This window comes from Phyllostomus discolor, chromosome 2 (assembly GCF_004126475.2).
Source record: "Phyllostomus discolor isolate MPI-MPIP mPhyDis1 chromosome 2, mPhyDis1.pri.v3, whole genome shotgun sequence".
Classification (NCBI taxonomy): Eukaryota; Metazoa; Chordata; class Mammalia; order Chiroptera; family Phyllostomidae; genus Phyllostomus; species Phyllostomus discolor.
In genome coordinates, this window is record NC_040904.2 from 105,376,097 (window position 1) to 105,390,687 (window position 14,591).

The 14,591-nt window shown below is 43.2% G+C and overlaps 1 protein-coding gene across 3 annotated transcripts in view; it reads left to right on the forward strand.

Moving 5' to 3' along the window:
- The window catches only part of MUC20 (mucin 20, cell surface associated), a 30,208-nt gene extending 16,273 nt beyond the window's left edge, over positions 1-13,935 (forward strand). For 2 of the 3 annotated variants that reach the window (XM_036018248.1, XM_036018249.1), the window contains exons 4-6: positions 6,547-7,872; positions 11,832-11,923; positions 13,521-13,935. In XM_036018248.1, coding sequence (XP_035874141.1) covers positions 6,582-7,872; positions 11,832-11,923; positions 13,521-13,589 — 1,452 coding nt within the window. In that variant the 5' untranslated portion in view covers positions 6,547-6,581 and the 3' untranslated portion in view covers positions 13,590-13,935. Of the gene's footprint in view, positions 1-1,190; positions 1,366-6,546; positions 7,873-11,831; positions 11,924-13,520 lie in introns of those variants that run through there. The other variant, XM_028504864.2, reaches the window with a different exon arrangement.
- The last annotated feature ends 656 nt before the right edge of the window (positions 13,936-14,591 follow it).

Sequence of the window (14,591 nt, forward strand, 5' to 3'; positions counted from 1 at the left end):
CAATGCAGAACGTCAGACAGCATGACCAAGAGGATTTCAGAACTCTTGTTTACCAAAGCCCAGAGAGGACAAATAAGTTGCCAGATCACGTAGTCCTGGGCCACTGTTAAGGAAGAAGCAGGAAATAGAATTTAGACCTTCTGATCCCACTTTAAAGTTCCTTCAGCCCTGAGGTTTTGTGATTTCTTGATGCCAATCCAGCCAGCTTTCCTCTACTCTAGAGCTGCTTTCATCATAAAACTCTTGTCCTGAAATGCCCAAGGTACCTTGTCTGACCACTGGCAGTGGCTTTAATAGCTCATTGGTTCCTCATGGGGATACGAGTCTTCTCTAAGGCATTTGGATATATATTCAGCAGCTTCATTCCCCTCTTTGTGGCCAAATCCCCTAAGCTTCCCTAAGTCATCACCCTCACACTTTCCTCCCCCCTGACCCTGTGACTGAGACCAGCACACCTACCCCTTCCCTTCTCCCAGCTCGTGCCTTCCTACCCCACACCTCCAGGCCAGTGGAGGGACATGTTCCTGTCTCTGACTGGGATGCAGAATCACAGGATATGACACTGGAAGGATGTAAGAATCAGAGTTCTACCTGCCTTGCCCTGGCAAGCTGTCTCCTTCAGACCTCAAGGGGCCGTCCCTTCTCTACTTTGTGTGGTTTGGAGCAGACATCAGGGCCCTCACTCATTTACTGAGTGCCTAAAATGCATGTTTTTGGTGAGCACCAAGTATGTAGCAGGCACTGTGTAAGACTTCACTGTCTCATATAATCCTTACAAAACATTCCAGCAAGGTAGGAATTATGCCCATTTAACAACCAGGAAGCTGAGGTTCAGAAGGTTTCTCTAATTTGCCCTAGATTATACTAATAAAGTCTAAGATTAGGAATGAGACCCAAGTCTGTCTAACTAATAGCCCAAGCCAGAGGCATAAGAAGGGAGGGGGGGAAGGTTTGTGAAGCACTATCTTCCATTACCTCCTGACTGCGGGACTACAGGGTGAGTGTCACTGTGGAAATGATTCCCTATCTTTACATCAAACCTAAGAGAGGAGAGGTCACTGGGCAAGGGAAAGCAGGAGGGTTATCTAGCTGACAGCCCTTAACATGCACCCTGCCAGCTCTCAGCCTGTGCATCTATGATCAGCTAGCTGGCTTCAATCTGGGAACTGCTTGGTCACACCTAGGCGGGTGGCCGGCCCCTCCTCCTTGGGTAGAGGAAGCAGGAACAGGTGGCTGTGAGAGGTGGGGAGAAGGCCTGCAGGGCAGCGGTGGCTGGAGTCCCAGCTAGGATGGGCTCTCTGTGGGGCCTGGCTCTGTCCCTTTTTTTCTGCTTCTGGGAGGCTGGAGCTGCTGGGAGCTCTGCAGGTAAGGGGACAAGAGAGTCCCATGGGCTTCTCTCCCAGCAGGGCTCTGGGTGTGCGTTTCTATCCTGGCAACTCTTTGTGGATGAGGGCAGCTATCTTGAGCTAATTAATTAACCATTAAGCTATATGTAAAGTATTATTTGTGTTATCTAACAAAAAGAGTTCCTCTACCTGGCACTAGCACAGCTGAACACTAAACACTCAGAATATCAGTAGAGAAAGATTGGCTATTTTATTAGGAATGGTGCTATCCAAGAGAACAGGAAGCTAATGCTCAAAAGTCTGAACTATATAATGTCATGTAGGTCACAGATTACATAGGGCAAAATCACAAGACATTGTGGGTTAGGGGCTTTGGGGTCATGCTGGGAACTGATTGGTTGGAGGTGAGGTGAGGGTCATAAATCATTTCTCTAGATCTTGAGGACACCTCTGATATCTATTATGGGTTCATGGGAAAGTAGCCAGGGGGTCTGTCCACCTTAGGGCTCTGGAACTGAAACATAACTTAGGTCAGGATGTTATCTTTAGTCTGCCAGAGGTCTGGACCTTGTGGTCATCAGTCAGGTTCAGGCTAGTGACTTCTGTTGCTGATTGTGTTGGACAGGCTAGGTCTTTGAGGGATGTGTTGCGTGTATACACACACACACAGAAAGAGAGAGATGATTTCTAGTGCTAGGATTTAAAGGTAAATTAATCAAAGTCATAAGGACCTTCAGTTTCACTATTACTGATAAAGAATACACCAATGGCAGTGTGTCCCTTTAAGCATGTATGACACTTCAGTCCATACAAATGAGCGATGTCATTGTGAGGTCACTGAGGGCTTGCCTTTCTGCCTGTGAGAATGTGAGCAAGTGGGGACAGGGAGGTGCCAGCTCATGGTAAACATGATTAAAGCTAAAAAGCATGGCTTGACAAGATTCTAACTCCTTCAAGTTTACCCTTTAAAATACAGTTTTTGTGGGAAATATCTGACTGTGACAGACTGTTTAGAGAGGGTGAATTTGAGAAGCAGGACTTTTATGAGAGAACTAATATTGATCTATAATAGGAACTGTGCCAAGCTTGTCACATGCATTATCTTTTTTATGGATTATTTTTTAGAGTAGTTTTAGGTTCACAGCAAAATTGGGCACAAAATACAGAGATTCCCACATACCTCACACTCATTATCCTGTGCCAGAATGGTACCTGTGTTATAATCAATAAACTTCCATTGACAAATAATTATCATGCTGTGTTACAGGTGGTCAAGGCCTGGCAGGTCCACTCCTGATTCAGGGAGATGGAAGAAAATGCACGGAGCTGTGGGGATGCTTGACATGCCTTTATTCATGGGTGGGGGAGCCACAGACGCTGCAAGCTGCATGTCTCTCTAGTGAGAAGCCTCTGCCTGCTTAAGTACTAGAGACAAAGTTAGCAAAAAGCCAAAAAGTGACATAACATAGCATGATTCTGTGCAAGCGAGCCCACTTCATGTTATGGGAACTGTTTATCGAACCCAGTCTCAAGGCTATGAGAACACTACTTATCTGGCCCATTCAAGGTTATGGGAAAATCGCTTCCCTTAGTTACCCAGACACCTCAGTGAGGAAGCCAGACTGCCTCCATTTACCCTATACATGCCTTATCTTTTTTCCAGCTTAAGCATTAAAAATTTATTGAGGATTCCTAGGATGCTTATCACTCCCCAGCCTCGAGGGAGGAGCCAACACTGTAGGAAATCACTGAGAAATCACATAATGTCCCAACAACCCTGGTGAACACAGGGAGGAAGAAATGGGTCAGTCTCCATTCATTTGAGAAGGGTGGGAAGGACAGATGCAGAGGGGACCACACATGGTACTGGGGGAGGGGTGGGGTGTGCTGGACTCCAGGCTGGCTCCTCAAACACCAGGGAAGACACAGATCTGCCTCTTCTCCGAGGGTGAAGTTCTTGGTCATCAGGCTCATTTCTTACCTTCATGAGGCTCTCATTTCCCCAGGGGTTTTTTATTTTATTTTATTTTATTTATTTTAAAATCTTTTATTTTATTTTACTTTATTTTATTTTATTTAGAGAAAGGATAAGGGAGGACGAGAAAGATGGAGAGAAATGTTGATGTGACAAATATCTATTGGTTGCCTATTGTACATGCCCTGACCAGGGACTGAACCAGGGAATCAAACCAGCAACCTTTCACCAACAAACTGAGCCACACCAGTGAGGGCTAAGACTTTATTTTCTATTTTCTTAAGAGAAATTTTAGGTTAGCAAAATTGAGAAGAGGTACAAAGATATCCCATATTACTCGAGTACAGTCTTTTTAATCCTCACAATAACCCAATGAGAGAGATATGATTCTTACCCTCTCCCAACCATTAAAAATGAGGACACTGACATTTACCAGGATTAAGTAATACCTGCAGAGCTAGGTTTTGATGCCACACATGCCTAACCAGTGGACACACAAACCACCTCTTGCATGCACTCTGACCTATAAGGCTTGTGCTGCACATTTTACATTTAATTTAATTTAATCTCCACAATTTTATGAAAATGGAATCTTGGAGCTGGGAGACTTGGCCAGCATCATGTAGGTGGTAAGCTGCAGGGCAAGCAGCAAAGAGAGAACTCAAACTCAGGGTGGAAAGTTCACACTCTTCACTGTCCACTAGTTTGATTTAAGTTACAAAGCAGGAAAATTGAAACATTCTAGAGCTATAGAGGCCAGGGTGGACTTTGAGAACACCCCTGTCTTGAGGTCTTCTTTTTGAAAAGACCCTTTGTGTGTAAGAGATGTGGGTAGGGGACTGTGAAAGCCCTGGAAATGAACAGGCTATGGGTTTGGGAAGCAGGATGACACCACATGGCTCCTGGAAGAGGACAAAAGGGTGTCAGGGGAGGTCAGTGGTCAGACCTCAAGGCCCAAACCACTGTTTGGGTTTCAGGCTGTGTAGGCTGACCCAGAAAGTCTCTGCTTCCTTCCATTGTGTGGGGACTGAGGAGGCTCAGAGAAATATCTTGGGCTTTGAAAGTACATTCTTGTAAAAGCATGCTCTGTGTGTGTAGTTGGACTGCACAGAACAAGGCATGAGAGCAAGTGCTGTGACCTACCTAAGGCATGTGGGTACAGCCAGAAATTCTCACTGTGTTAAGACAAGTTGTGTGCTCTCAAGTGACTCGTTGAGAGGACATGGTGGGAAGCAGATGCTTCTTAATGCTTGGCAGGCTTTGGAATATCAGAGTTTTCCCATTTGCCTTCTCCTCTTTGTCCTCATAACCACAGCAGGGCAGGGACTAGGGCTGTCTTTCACAGGCTTGGGGAGGCCTAGTGGCTGCCTCACTAGTAGGAGGCAGAGTCAGCATTTGAATCATTAAATCATTAGACTCCAAACCTAGTAAGCAGCAGACCTGGGACTGGAACCCAGCGCTCTTTCACCATTCAATGGGAGACACAGGAGGACAAGCTGAGGACCTGGGACCCTGTCCTGACACCCTTGGTAGATGTGACCACATGGTTCTGGACCTCCTTTAGGTCCTTGGAGACTTTTGGGACAGTAGCTCTCATTAAAGACCATCTAAAATTATCAGAATTCTAAAAAGGAAGGCTTATATTTTGATTGTCTTCCTTCCCAGAGTAGGATTACTGGTAAAACACAGGGTGTCCCCTTAAATTTGAATTTCAGATAATGAAGCTTTTTTAGCATGTCTCAAATATTGCATGGGAAACAAATACACATACTAAAACAATTATTTGTCATTAAAATCAGTTTTTGTTTATCTGAAATTTAAATTCAAATTTAACTGAACATCCTGTATTTTTATTTGCTAACTCTGGCAACTCTCCCCAAGAGGCTCCTTGGTCCATTCACAGAGTGAGCCCCTCCCCTTCAGCAGATTGGAGAGCACCGTTGTCAACCTATGAAAGAGCTTGTTGTTACCTCTCTCAGGGCAATGAGCACCCACTGGCCCTCCACTTACACAATTTCAGAGGATTTGTCAACAGTGAACAGAGACACTGTACCCTGTGGAGAAATGCTAGGAGAATCTCTCTAAAAAGTGAACTTTTACCTCACCTAACTCCCTATTACCTGTGAAAACTTCTGGGTACATAATTTTTGGAGTCCTGGGGTTCTGTCTCTGCCATCTCAGGCACATGTTTAGGAGAGATTTGAACAGGAACAGGAAACTCAACCCTCTCCCCTTGCTAGAACCCCAAGGATTCTGCCTGCTCCCCTCCCCTTTGCAGCAGCCACCACCCATACCGTCTCTGGAGATTCCTCTCTCCTAATCCCCCAGTTACCTCTAAACACAAAACTACAGCTGTTTCCTGCTGTGACCTGCATGGGGAGGAGGTCCCTGGGAGGGGGGGGGAAGGGGCGGCGATGGGAGATTAAGAAAGACACAGACACGGACAGTTAAAGGAAAAGCGGGGGCCGAGTCGGACATTGTCCTCTGATGGAGAGACAATGACCCTGAACACAGTCTCCGTGTTTATTTTATAAGAGTTAGTTGAATAAAGCTCAAGGACATTTCACAGGCTCAGGGAAAAACTGCAGGCATAATTGCTCTGTTCCCAGGCTATCTAAATGATAAATATTTCTTCTACAAAAGTTACAGTCACATTCAGCTGAAGCTTGTGGTTAATGATTTAACTGTCTCCTTAATCCCTGTGGGTTCCAGCAATATAACGCCAGCCTTCATCATCCTCCACAGTTTCCTATGGTTGGAGTGTTTTTATTTCCATGGGGAAACATTTAGTGGATGAGAAGAATATTGATGGAAAGTGATAAACATTCTTTTAGAAAATTCTGAGAATTGAGCTCCCTGCTCTGTAGTCCTTGGCTCATGTGGATTTCTGCCTTCTTTGCTCTCTCTCCTTTGAGGCTGAGTCCTGGCCCCACATAGTCCTTCTGAAGCCTTCAGACCAATAAACAACTAGATTCTGGGGTTTGCTTGCCTCAAGTGGGCCATCAGAGGACGTTAGTTAGGGCTACCCCAGTTCTGTGGCTGTCACATGGAGCTGGTCTTCCCAATACTACCTCCTTCTTCCTTGTAAATATAGATGACGCATGGAGTGAAGGCAACTCTCCTTCCCACCCTCTTCCCAGCAGTGCCCAGGGCATAAATGTAAGAACTTCTGTGAGGTCAGTCCACTGGAACTCATGGCTCACAAAGTTATCTTACCCAACACAGGCCCCAGCACCCGTGAACCAGGCCCTCTAGTGACAATGAACCACACAGAACTGCCTGCTGTGACTCTGGGGATCAACACAAGCTCAGCGGGAGCTTCCCAGACTATCGGCCTTGCTGAGCCCTCTGTGCAGAGCCACATCCCTTTAGAAACTCAAACCGTGGACACCCAGACCTTTGACAGGATCTTAATACCAGCCAGCACCATCTCAGAATCAGAGACCAGGGAAACCAAAACCATATTTTCTGCAACAGAGACCAGGGCCCTCACAAAAATAACACCTTCCAAGTTCATGGTTGTGATGACTGTTCCCATGGAGACATCAGCCACAAGTGGCAGTTCCTCAGAAGCTAGAGCAACCACAGTGGAGACTGTTACAGGTAGTGATCTCTTGGTCTTTGGTATCCTCTGCACTGATGACAGCTCTGAAGAGACAAAGAGGATCACAACTGATGCCTTGCCATTGGCTCACATGTCTGCAGAAGCCAGGGCTCTGGCCTTGGAGAGCAACTCAGTTCTAGCCATCACCAGCTCACAAACCCTGGCACCTGACATCACCGTTCCATCTAAAGCCTTGGTTGCCTACACCATCGCTGACATTGCGGTTACCAATTGCAGCATTATAGAACTAGAAACAACTGCCATCATTGCTGGGACCTCAGACATAGATCATAGCCCGACAGGAGGAAGGGGGACCCTGTCCACTCCTGAGACGTCAGCTTTGCCTGACTTTACTGAAGCAAAATCACACCTCACTAGGATCATGACCTCTTCTGAGACCTTGTCAACAGCCAGCACTACTGAATCAGTCACTCCTGATACCACAGTTGAGACCCCACACACCACCAATAGCACCACAGAAGGAGAATCAACAGCAGCCCAGGCAGCCACCTCCAGTGGAACTTTGATGACAATAAGCATAAACCCCTTGGAACAAACCTTACCCCTCTCTGTTGAGACAGCAAGCCATACTAAGGTCTCAGGAGCAGTTACAATCTCCACAGAGGCTGGATCAACAGTGGGCAAAGTGACTTCCTTTGCTGGGTCCTCAGGTATGATCTACAGTCTTTCAGAAACAGCCCCCATCCAGAAATACACCCGCTCAGAGACATCTACCACACACAGCACAACCAGTGGGCCTGTTCCCATCAGCAGGAGCTCTATTCCTTCTGTCCTGACTACAACCAACAGCAGCCAAGAAACTGACATCACCTCAGCCAAGGCCACAGCTTCAGCAAAGACTTCAAAGACAGCCAGCACAGCTGGAGGGAAGCCAACAGCCACACCTACCACTTCTCAGACGAGGTGGACCACAGAAGATACTACAGGTAACAGGCTATTCAGGTGTGATCTTGGGGACTTGGGGTTTAGAGGCTCTAGGATGTCTACATCCTGAAGGTGTAGGGAGGAAGGATCTGGAGGGCCAATTCTGAGCCCTGTCTCTGATGTCTCTCCTCTTCATGATCTTCTAGTGGTTCTTGCTAAAATCAGTAACAAGCAGAGTTAGGGTGGTGTATGGAAAGAGCATGAGGATGAATGTCTGGAGAAATTTTTTGAGATCTTGGCTCTACCCTTAACCTGAGTGACCTAGGAAAGATTCCTCTCCCTCTCTGAGCCTCAGTTTCTCCACCAGTAGCTGGAGGGGGTTGCAAATGGATGAACAATGAGGTCCTCTAGCTCTGCCCTTCCATGAATTTAACGGTTGAGTAACTGCTGTGCACCAGGTGAAGCCCCAAAGTTTGTTTAGAAGACACAGCCCTCATGCTCTAGAAGCCTCTGGTTCAGCCAGAGACACACAGAGGGGCACCATGTGGGCATCTGGCCCAAGCTGCTGCCTTCCGAGCAGCTTGGACCCCATGAAATGGGGCTCACTGGATGCAGTCACTGGAGGTGGTGCCACAAATCATGACAAAATAAATAAATGAGGTGAAGGTTTCGGCATTAAAAGCTAAGACAACGTCTCTAAGACAACATAATTCTCAGAGAAGAAGTCCTGTATCCAAGGCTGCTTGGTTAACTCAGCTCCTGGTCAGCCTGTGGCCTCCATCTCCACTTGCCATCACTGTCCTCATGCTTCGTCCCTGCAATATCCTCCACTTGCCCTGCCTTTCTGGGAAGGTAAAATAAAAATATTAATTACAATCACCTTGCTGAATTTCTTTTTATTCCAGGCAGAGGTGATATAAAAATACTTCACAACCAAAGAAAGTTTTCTCTGATGCCAGGCGTGTACTATGATCTTTGCATGTTATCCCTCTAATTAAATACTCAAATCCACCACATGATGAGGAGCTAGGAGAAGAAGGGGAAAGGATTAAGAAGTACACATTGATAGTTACAAAATAATTGCAGAGATGTAAAGTTCAGCATAGGGAATATAGTAAATAATGTACTGTGTGTGGTGCCAGGTGGGTGCTTGAAATACTGGAGAATCACTTTATAAATTATAAGATCATCTAACTACTACACTGTACACCTGAAACTAATATCAAATTATATTAAATGTCAAATGAAATTTAAAAATAAAATTTAAAATGATAATTAACAAACCCATCACTTGAAGTGGGTATGATTATCCCATATGACAGGTGATAGAAACAGATTTAAAGAAAAAAGAGAACAGTAGGGTTCCAAATGAAAGTCTCTTTGATGCCCAAACTCATAGTCTCCTATTGTATTTTTATTTTTAAAAACTCAATTTATCAATATATTTTTATTTTAAAATGCTTTTTTAAAATTTGTCTTTTTATTTTTATTTTTTCTTTTTAAATTTAATCTTTATTGTATTTTTTCCATTACTATGTAGTCCTCTTATAGTCCCCTCCCCCAAGCAATTACCACACTGTTGTCCATGTCCATGAGTCCTTTTTCCTTTTTGTTCAGTCCTTCCAACACTTAACCTCCCTTCCACCTTATCATCCTGTTCTCTATGAATCTGTCTCTATTTTGCTTGTTAGTTCAGTTTGTTCATTAGATACCACATATGAGTGAAATCATATGGTATTTGTCTTTCTCTGACTGGCTTATTTCCCTTAACATAATGTTTTCCAGGTCCATCCTTATCATTGCAAAGGATAAAATTTACTTCCTTTTTACAGCCAAGTAGAATTCTGTTTGTGAACGTCCCATAGTGGTTTTATCCATTCATCTACCAATGGACACTTGGGCAGCTTGCAGATCTTGGCATTGTAAATAATGCTGCAATAAACATACAGGTGCTTATGTTCTTTTGAATTAGTGTTTTGGGCTCCTTTGAGTATATTCCCACAAGTGGGATCTCTGGGTCAAAAGGCAGATCCATTTTTAATTTTTCTAGGTATCTCCATACTGCTCTCCACAGTGGCTGCACTAATCTGCATTCCCACCAGCGGTGCAAAAGCATTCCCCTTTCTCTGCATCCTCACCAGCACTTGTTGTTTGTTGATTTATTGATGACAGCCATTCTGACAGGTGTGAGATAGTATCTCACTGTGATTTCACTTTGTATTTCTCTGATGATTAGTGACATTGAGAATCTTTTCATATGTCTATTGGCCATCTATTTATATGTCCTCTTTGGGGAAGTGTCTATTCAGGTCTTTTGCCCATGTTTTAATTGGGTTGTTTGTTTTTTTTGGTGTTGAGTTTTGTAAGTACTTTATACATTTTGGATATTAACCCCTTATCAGATGTATCAACGAATATGTTCTCCATTCTGTGAGTTGTTTTTTTATTTTGTTGATATTTTCATTTGTTGTGAAAACCCTTTTTAGTTTGATATAGCCCCATTTGTTTAGTTTTCTTTTGTTTCCCTTGCCTAGGGAGCTATACCTGATAGAAAATTTCTATGAGCAATATCCAAACTTTTACTGCCTATGCTTTCTTCTAGGGTTTCTATGGTTTCAGGTCTATTATTTGGTCTTTGGTCTATTTTTTAATTTATTCTTCTGTGTGGTATAAAAAGGTGGTTGAATTTCATTTTTCTGTACCTATCTGTCTAATTTTTCCAACACCATTTATTGCATAAACTATCTTTAGCCCATTGTATGTGCTTGCTTTCTCTGTTGAATATTAATTAACTATAAAGTTGTGGGTTTATTTCTGGGCTATTCTGTTCCATTGATCTATGTGTCTGTTTTTATGCCAGTACCAGGCTGTTTTGATTACTATGGCCTTGTAGTATAGTTTGATGTTTGGTAGTGTGATTCCTCCAACTGTATTCTCTTTCTTAGGATCACTGTTGCTATGCCTTTTGTGGTTCCATATACATTTTTTAAAGGCTTTATTTATTTATATTTAGAAGGGAAGGGAGGAAAAAATAGAGGGAGAGAAACATCAATATGCGGTTGCCTCTTTGAACCCAGCCATGTGTCCTGACTGGGAATTGAATCAGTGACCTGTTGCTTTGCAGGCCCATACTCAGTCCACTGAGCCACACCATCCAGGGCTAAATTTTTAAATATTTGTTCTAGTTTTGTGAAATATGTCATTGGAATCTTTATAGGACTTGTGTTGAATCTATAGATTGCTTTGGGTAATATGGGCATCTTAATGATATTAATTCTTCCTATCCATGAACATGGTATATGCTTCCATTTATTTGTATCTTCAATTTCTTTCTTCAGTGTCTTATAATTTTCCATGTACAGGTCTTTTACCTCCTTGGTTAGGTTTATTCCTAGGTATTTTATTCATTTTGAATCAATTACAAATGGAATTGTTTTCTAAATTTCCCTTTCTGTTAATTCATTCTTGGCATATAAAAATACAACTGATTTCTGGATATCAATTTTGTATCCTGCTACTTTGCTGAATTCATTTATCAGTTCTAGTAGTTTCCTGATAGCATCTTTGGGCTTCTCTATGTATAGTATCATGTCATCTGCAAATAAAGACAACTTTACTTCTTCCTTTACAATTTGGATGCCTTTTTTTCCTTCTTGTCTGATTGCTGTGGCTAGGACTTCCAGTACTATGTTGAATAAGAGAGGTGAAAGCAAACATCCCTTTCTTGTTCCCAATCTTAAGGTAAACACTTGTAGTTTTTGCCCATTGAGTATGATGCTGGCAGTGGTTTTGTCATATATGGCCTTTATTATATTAAGTATGTTCCCTCTATTCCCACTTTGCTGATAGTTTTTATCATAAATGGGTGCTGGATTTTATCAAATATTTTTTCTGCATCTATTGATATGAGCATGTGGGTTTTATCCTTCATTTTGTTTGTATGGTGAATCACATTTATTGATTTGTGAATGTTGTACCACCTTTGCTATATTTTTATCATCCTACTGTTCTCAACTTGCAGATGGAGATGAAGGCTTCCTCCTCCTGCGACTGAGTGTGGCCTCCCCAGAAGACCTCACTGACCCCAGAGTGGCAAAAAGACTGATGTACCAGGTAAGTAGACACTTACTGAGACAGTAGGAGAGTCAGGAGAGTAGAGGAGTCAGGAGAGTAGAGGAGAGTGAGAGATTCTTGGGAACTCCTGGGAAGGTCTGCGGGACACAGAAGAGCAACTGTTACACTTGGGAAGAGTCTAGTTTCTTATGAAGTATTAAAAGCTAAATCTAACAGTCCCTGCCTGGCTTTACTTCTGCCTGTATTTCCTGAGTTCTGAATTCCCCTTCTTTGCTATGTAAAAAAAAAATTTTTTTCTCACCCCCAATTTACTCAGGCTTTTAGAAAGTCAGGCCTTCTGGGAGAAGGTCAATCATATTAATGGGCAGGTAGGCAGAACTTTTGGTTGCAAGAGGCAGAAAACTAACCCATCATAGTTTTTACAGGAAAGGCAAGGTATTGGCTGAGATAGTTAGAAGTGGCAGTTTCAGCTTCAGTTATGCTGGATCTGGCAGCTCAAACATGATCATCAGGGTTTTCTCTCTCTCTCTCTCTCAGCTCTGTTCTCTTCATTGTTCAGAGCCTCTCTCCATATGTAAGAAAAGGTGGCTGTGACAACCCTAGATTCACAAGGCACTTACTCTCCCAAGATCTGCATATCATACTCAGGAAGGACTAATCTCATTAATCTACAAGGGCCACCATGACTGACAGCTCAACTTAAACCACATGGAATGGTCAGGACAGGCCCCAAAGGAAATAGGGATGCTAAGCAGAAAAAAAAAAAACCCATTGATGTATGCTGTAGATTGGGACTAAGATTGGCATATATTTGTACAACAAATTGGGAAAATTTTCCTAAAACCAGATCACTGAATAAAAGTTCTAGTGGTAAAATTCTGGGGTTAGGTTTTTTGGGAATGGTTGAATTTTTGAAGGTTAAAATGGGTCAGCTCAGCCTAGCTCTTGTGCCCACATCTTGCTACCAGGGGATGGGAATATTTGGACGCTTGGAGTTCTGCTAGGGAAGAGACCCATCAGACTCCCATAATAGGTAGTTCCCTGAACATGGCATGGAGAGTTTGAAGCAGGGCAGCCAAATAAATAACAAATACCCACTGCACATGATAATCAAAGTAGCAAGTGTGAATCCCAGTTGGAGAGAGAAGCCAGGGTTGTGTCATATCTGAGCCCCTCCCCCCAAACTGGAAACTATTTCAGGGGTCAGAAAGAAAGTAGGGAGATAGGAGCAGGCAGGAGTGGAGGTGCAGGAACCAAGCCATTGTGGTGTTAGCCATCAGTTCTTGGGAGCTGGCTATTTATTTGTGTAGGGCCCAGGGGTCAGACAAACAAGAAACTTTTGAGCCACATAGATCTGGGTGTAAATCCTAACTGAGTGATATCGGGTAAGTTACTCCACATTACTCTCCTATCTTATAAAATAAGGCTAATAGTACCTGCTTTAAAAGTTCACTGGGATGTTTAAATGACATCATGTGCACAAAGCCCCTAGCCCATGCCCAGCCTGTGGGAGGCTTAAGAAATGTTGCTGGCCTCCTCATTTGTTCTCTCCCACTGTCCCTTCATGTACTAGGTCTGTGGGGAGCTCATAGGCCAGATGGGCTGAAATTACTCACCTGCTCTTTTTGCCCTCCAGCTCCACCATGAACTGCACACCCACATGCCTCCCACCCAAATCTCCCTGCTGCATGTCAGGAGGGACTAAAGAACATCAGCTACAGCCAGGCATGACTGTGTGCCAAGAGGGGGCTGTGCTGCTTATGGCCTGAGACCCACAGCAGAATGAAGTCCGTTACTACACCAAGATGTACCTGGAAGGTTCCCATGAAGGTCAGCTGGCCTAACCCTTAATCCCAGACATGGCAGTGGGACCCTGGCTCACAGATGCCTGAGTTGTGTGGGGAGTGGGGCTTCCTCTGTTCCATATGTCCTTGGACTTACCTTGCATATAGACTGTCTTTCAGTAAAGAGTAACCTTAGATCACCCATCTGTTATTGACTATGTGCTTCCATCTCACAATAAAATTACACCTAGTGTGACCCAAATGTTATATATTTGACCTGTGTGTTTTTGACATTTTTATGATATATCCTCACTGCCACCTTCCTTCTTCATGCTCCTCTGGTTCTTGGTTTGTATCTGGACCACAGCACTTACTGAGGCTGTTAAACTGTGAGCTCCTTCAAAGCAGGGACCATATTTGTTTATCTTGGCATCCCCTGCACCTAGCAGAGTGCCTGGCCTGTAGTAAGATCACAGAGAATGTTTGTTGAATTGACTTGAATTGCAAGTTCTAGACTCAGGCAGATTTAAAAAGAAGTCTGTAATACTCAATTATTCCTCTGCTTATCTCATAAATCACATTATTACTATTTTTAAAATTAAATGTTCCTTTTTTCTATTCTAAAAGTAGAACTTGCTTATGATATAAAATTTTTTTAAAAAATTCAAAAGGACCAAAGGAAAAAAAGAAAAAGAAATGAAAAGAGGAGGGGAAAAGAACAAAAAATGTTCCTAAAACCTCACCTCTTACATATAACTATTGTTAACATATATACTCAACATCTCCACTTGGTCTAATACCTTACATTCAACATTTCCAAAATCACATCCTCATGTTTTTCCCTAAACCTTCAGTGCCTGCATCTTCTTTATTTCAGTTAATGTCAATTGCACATTTTATATCCAATTCATCAGGAAATTTTG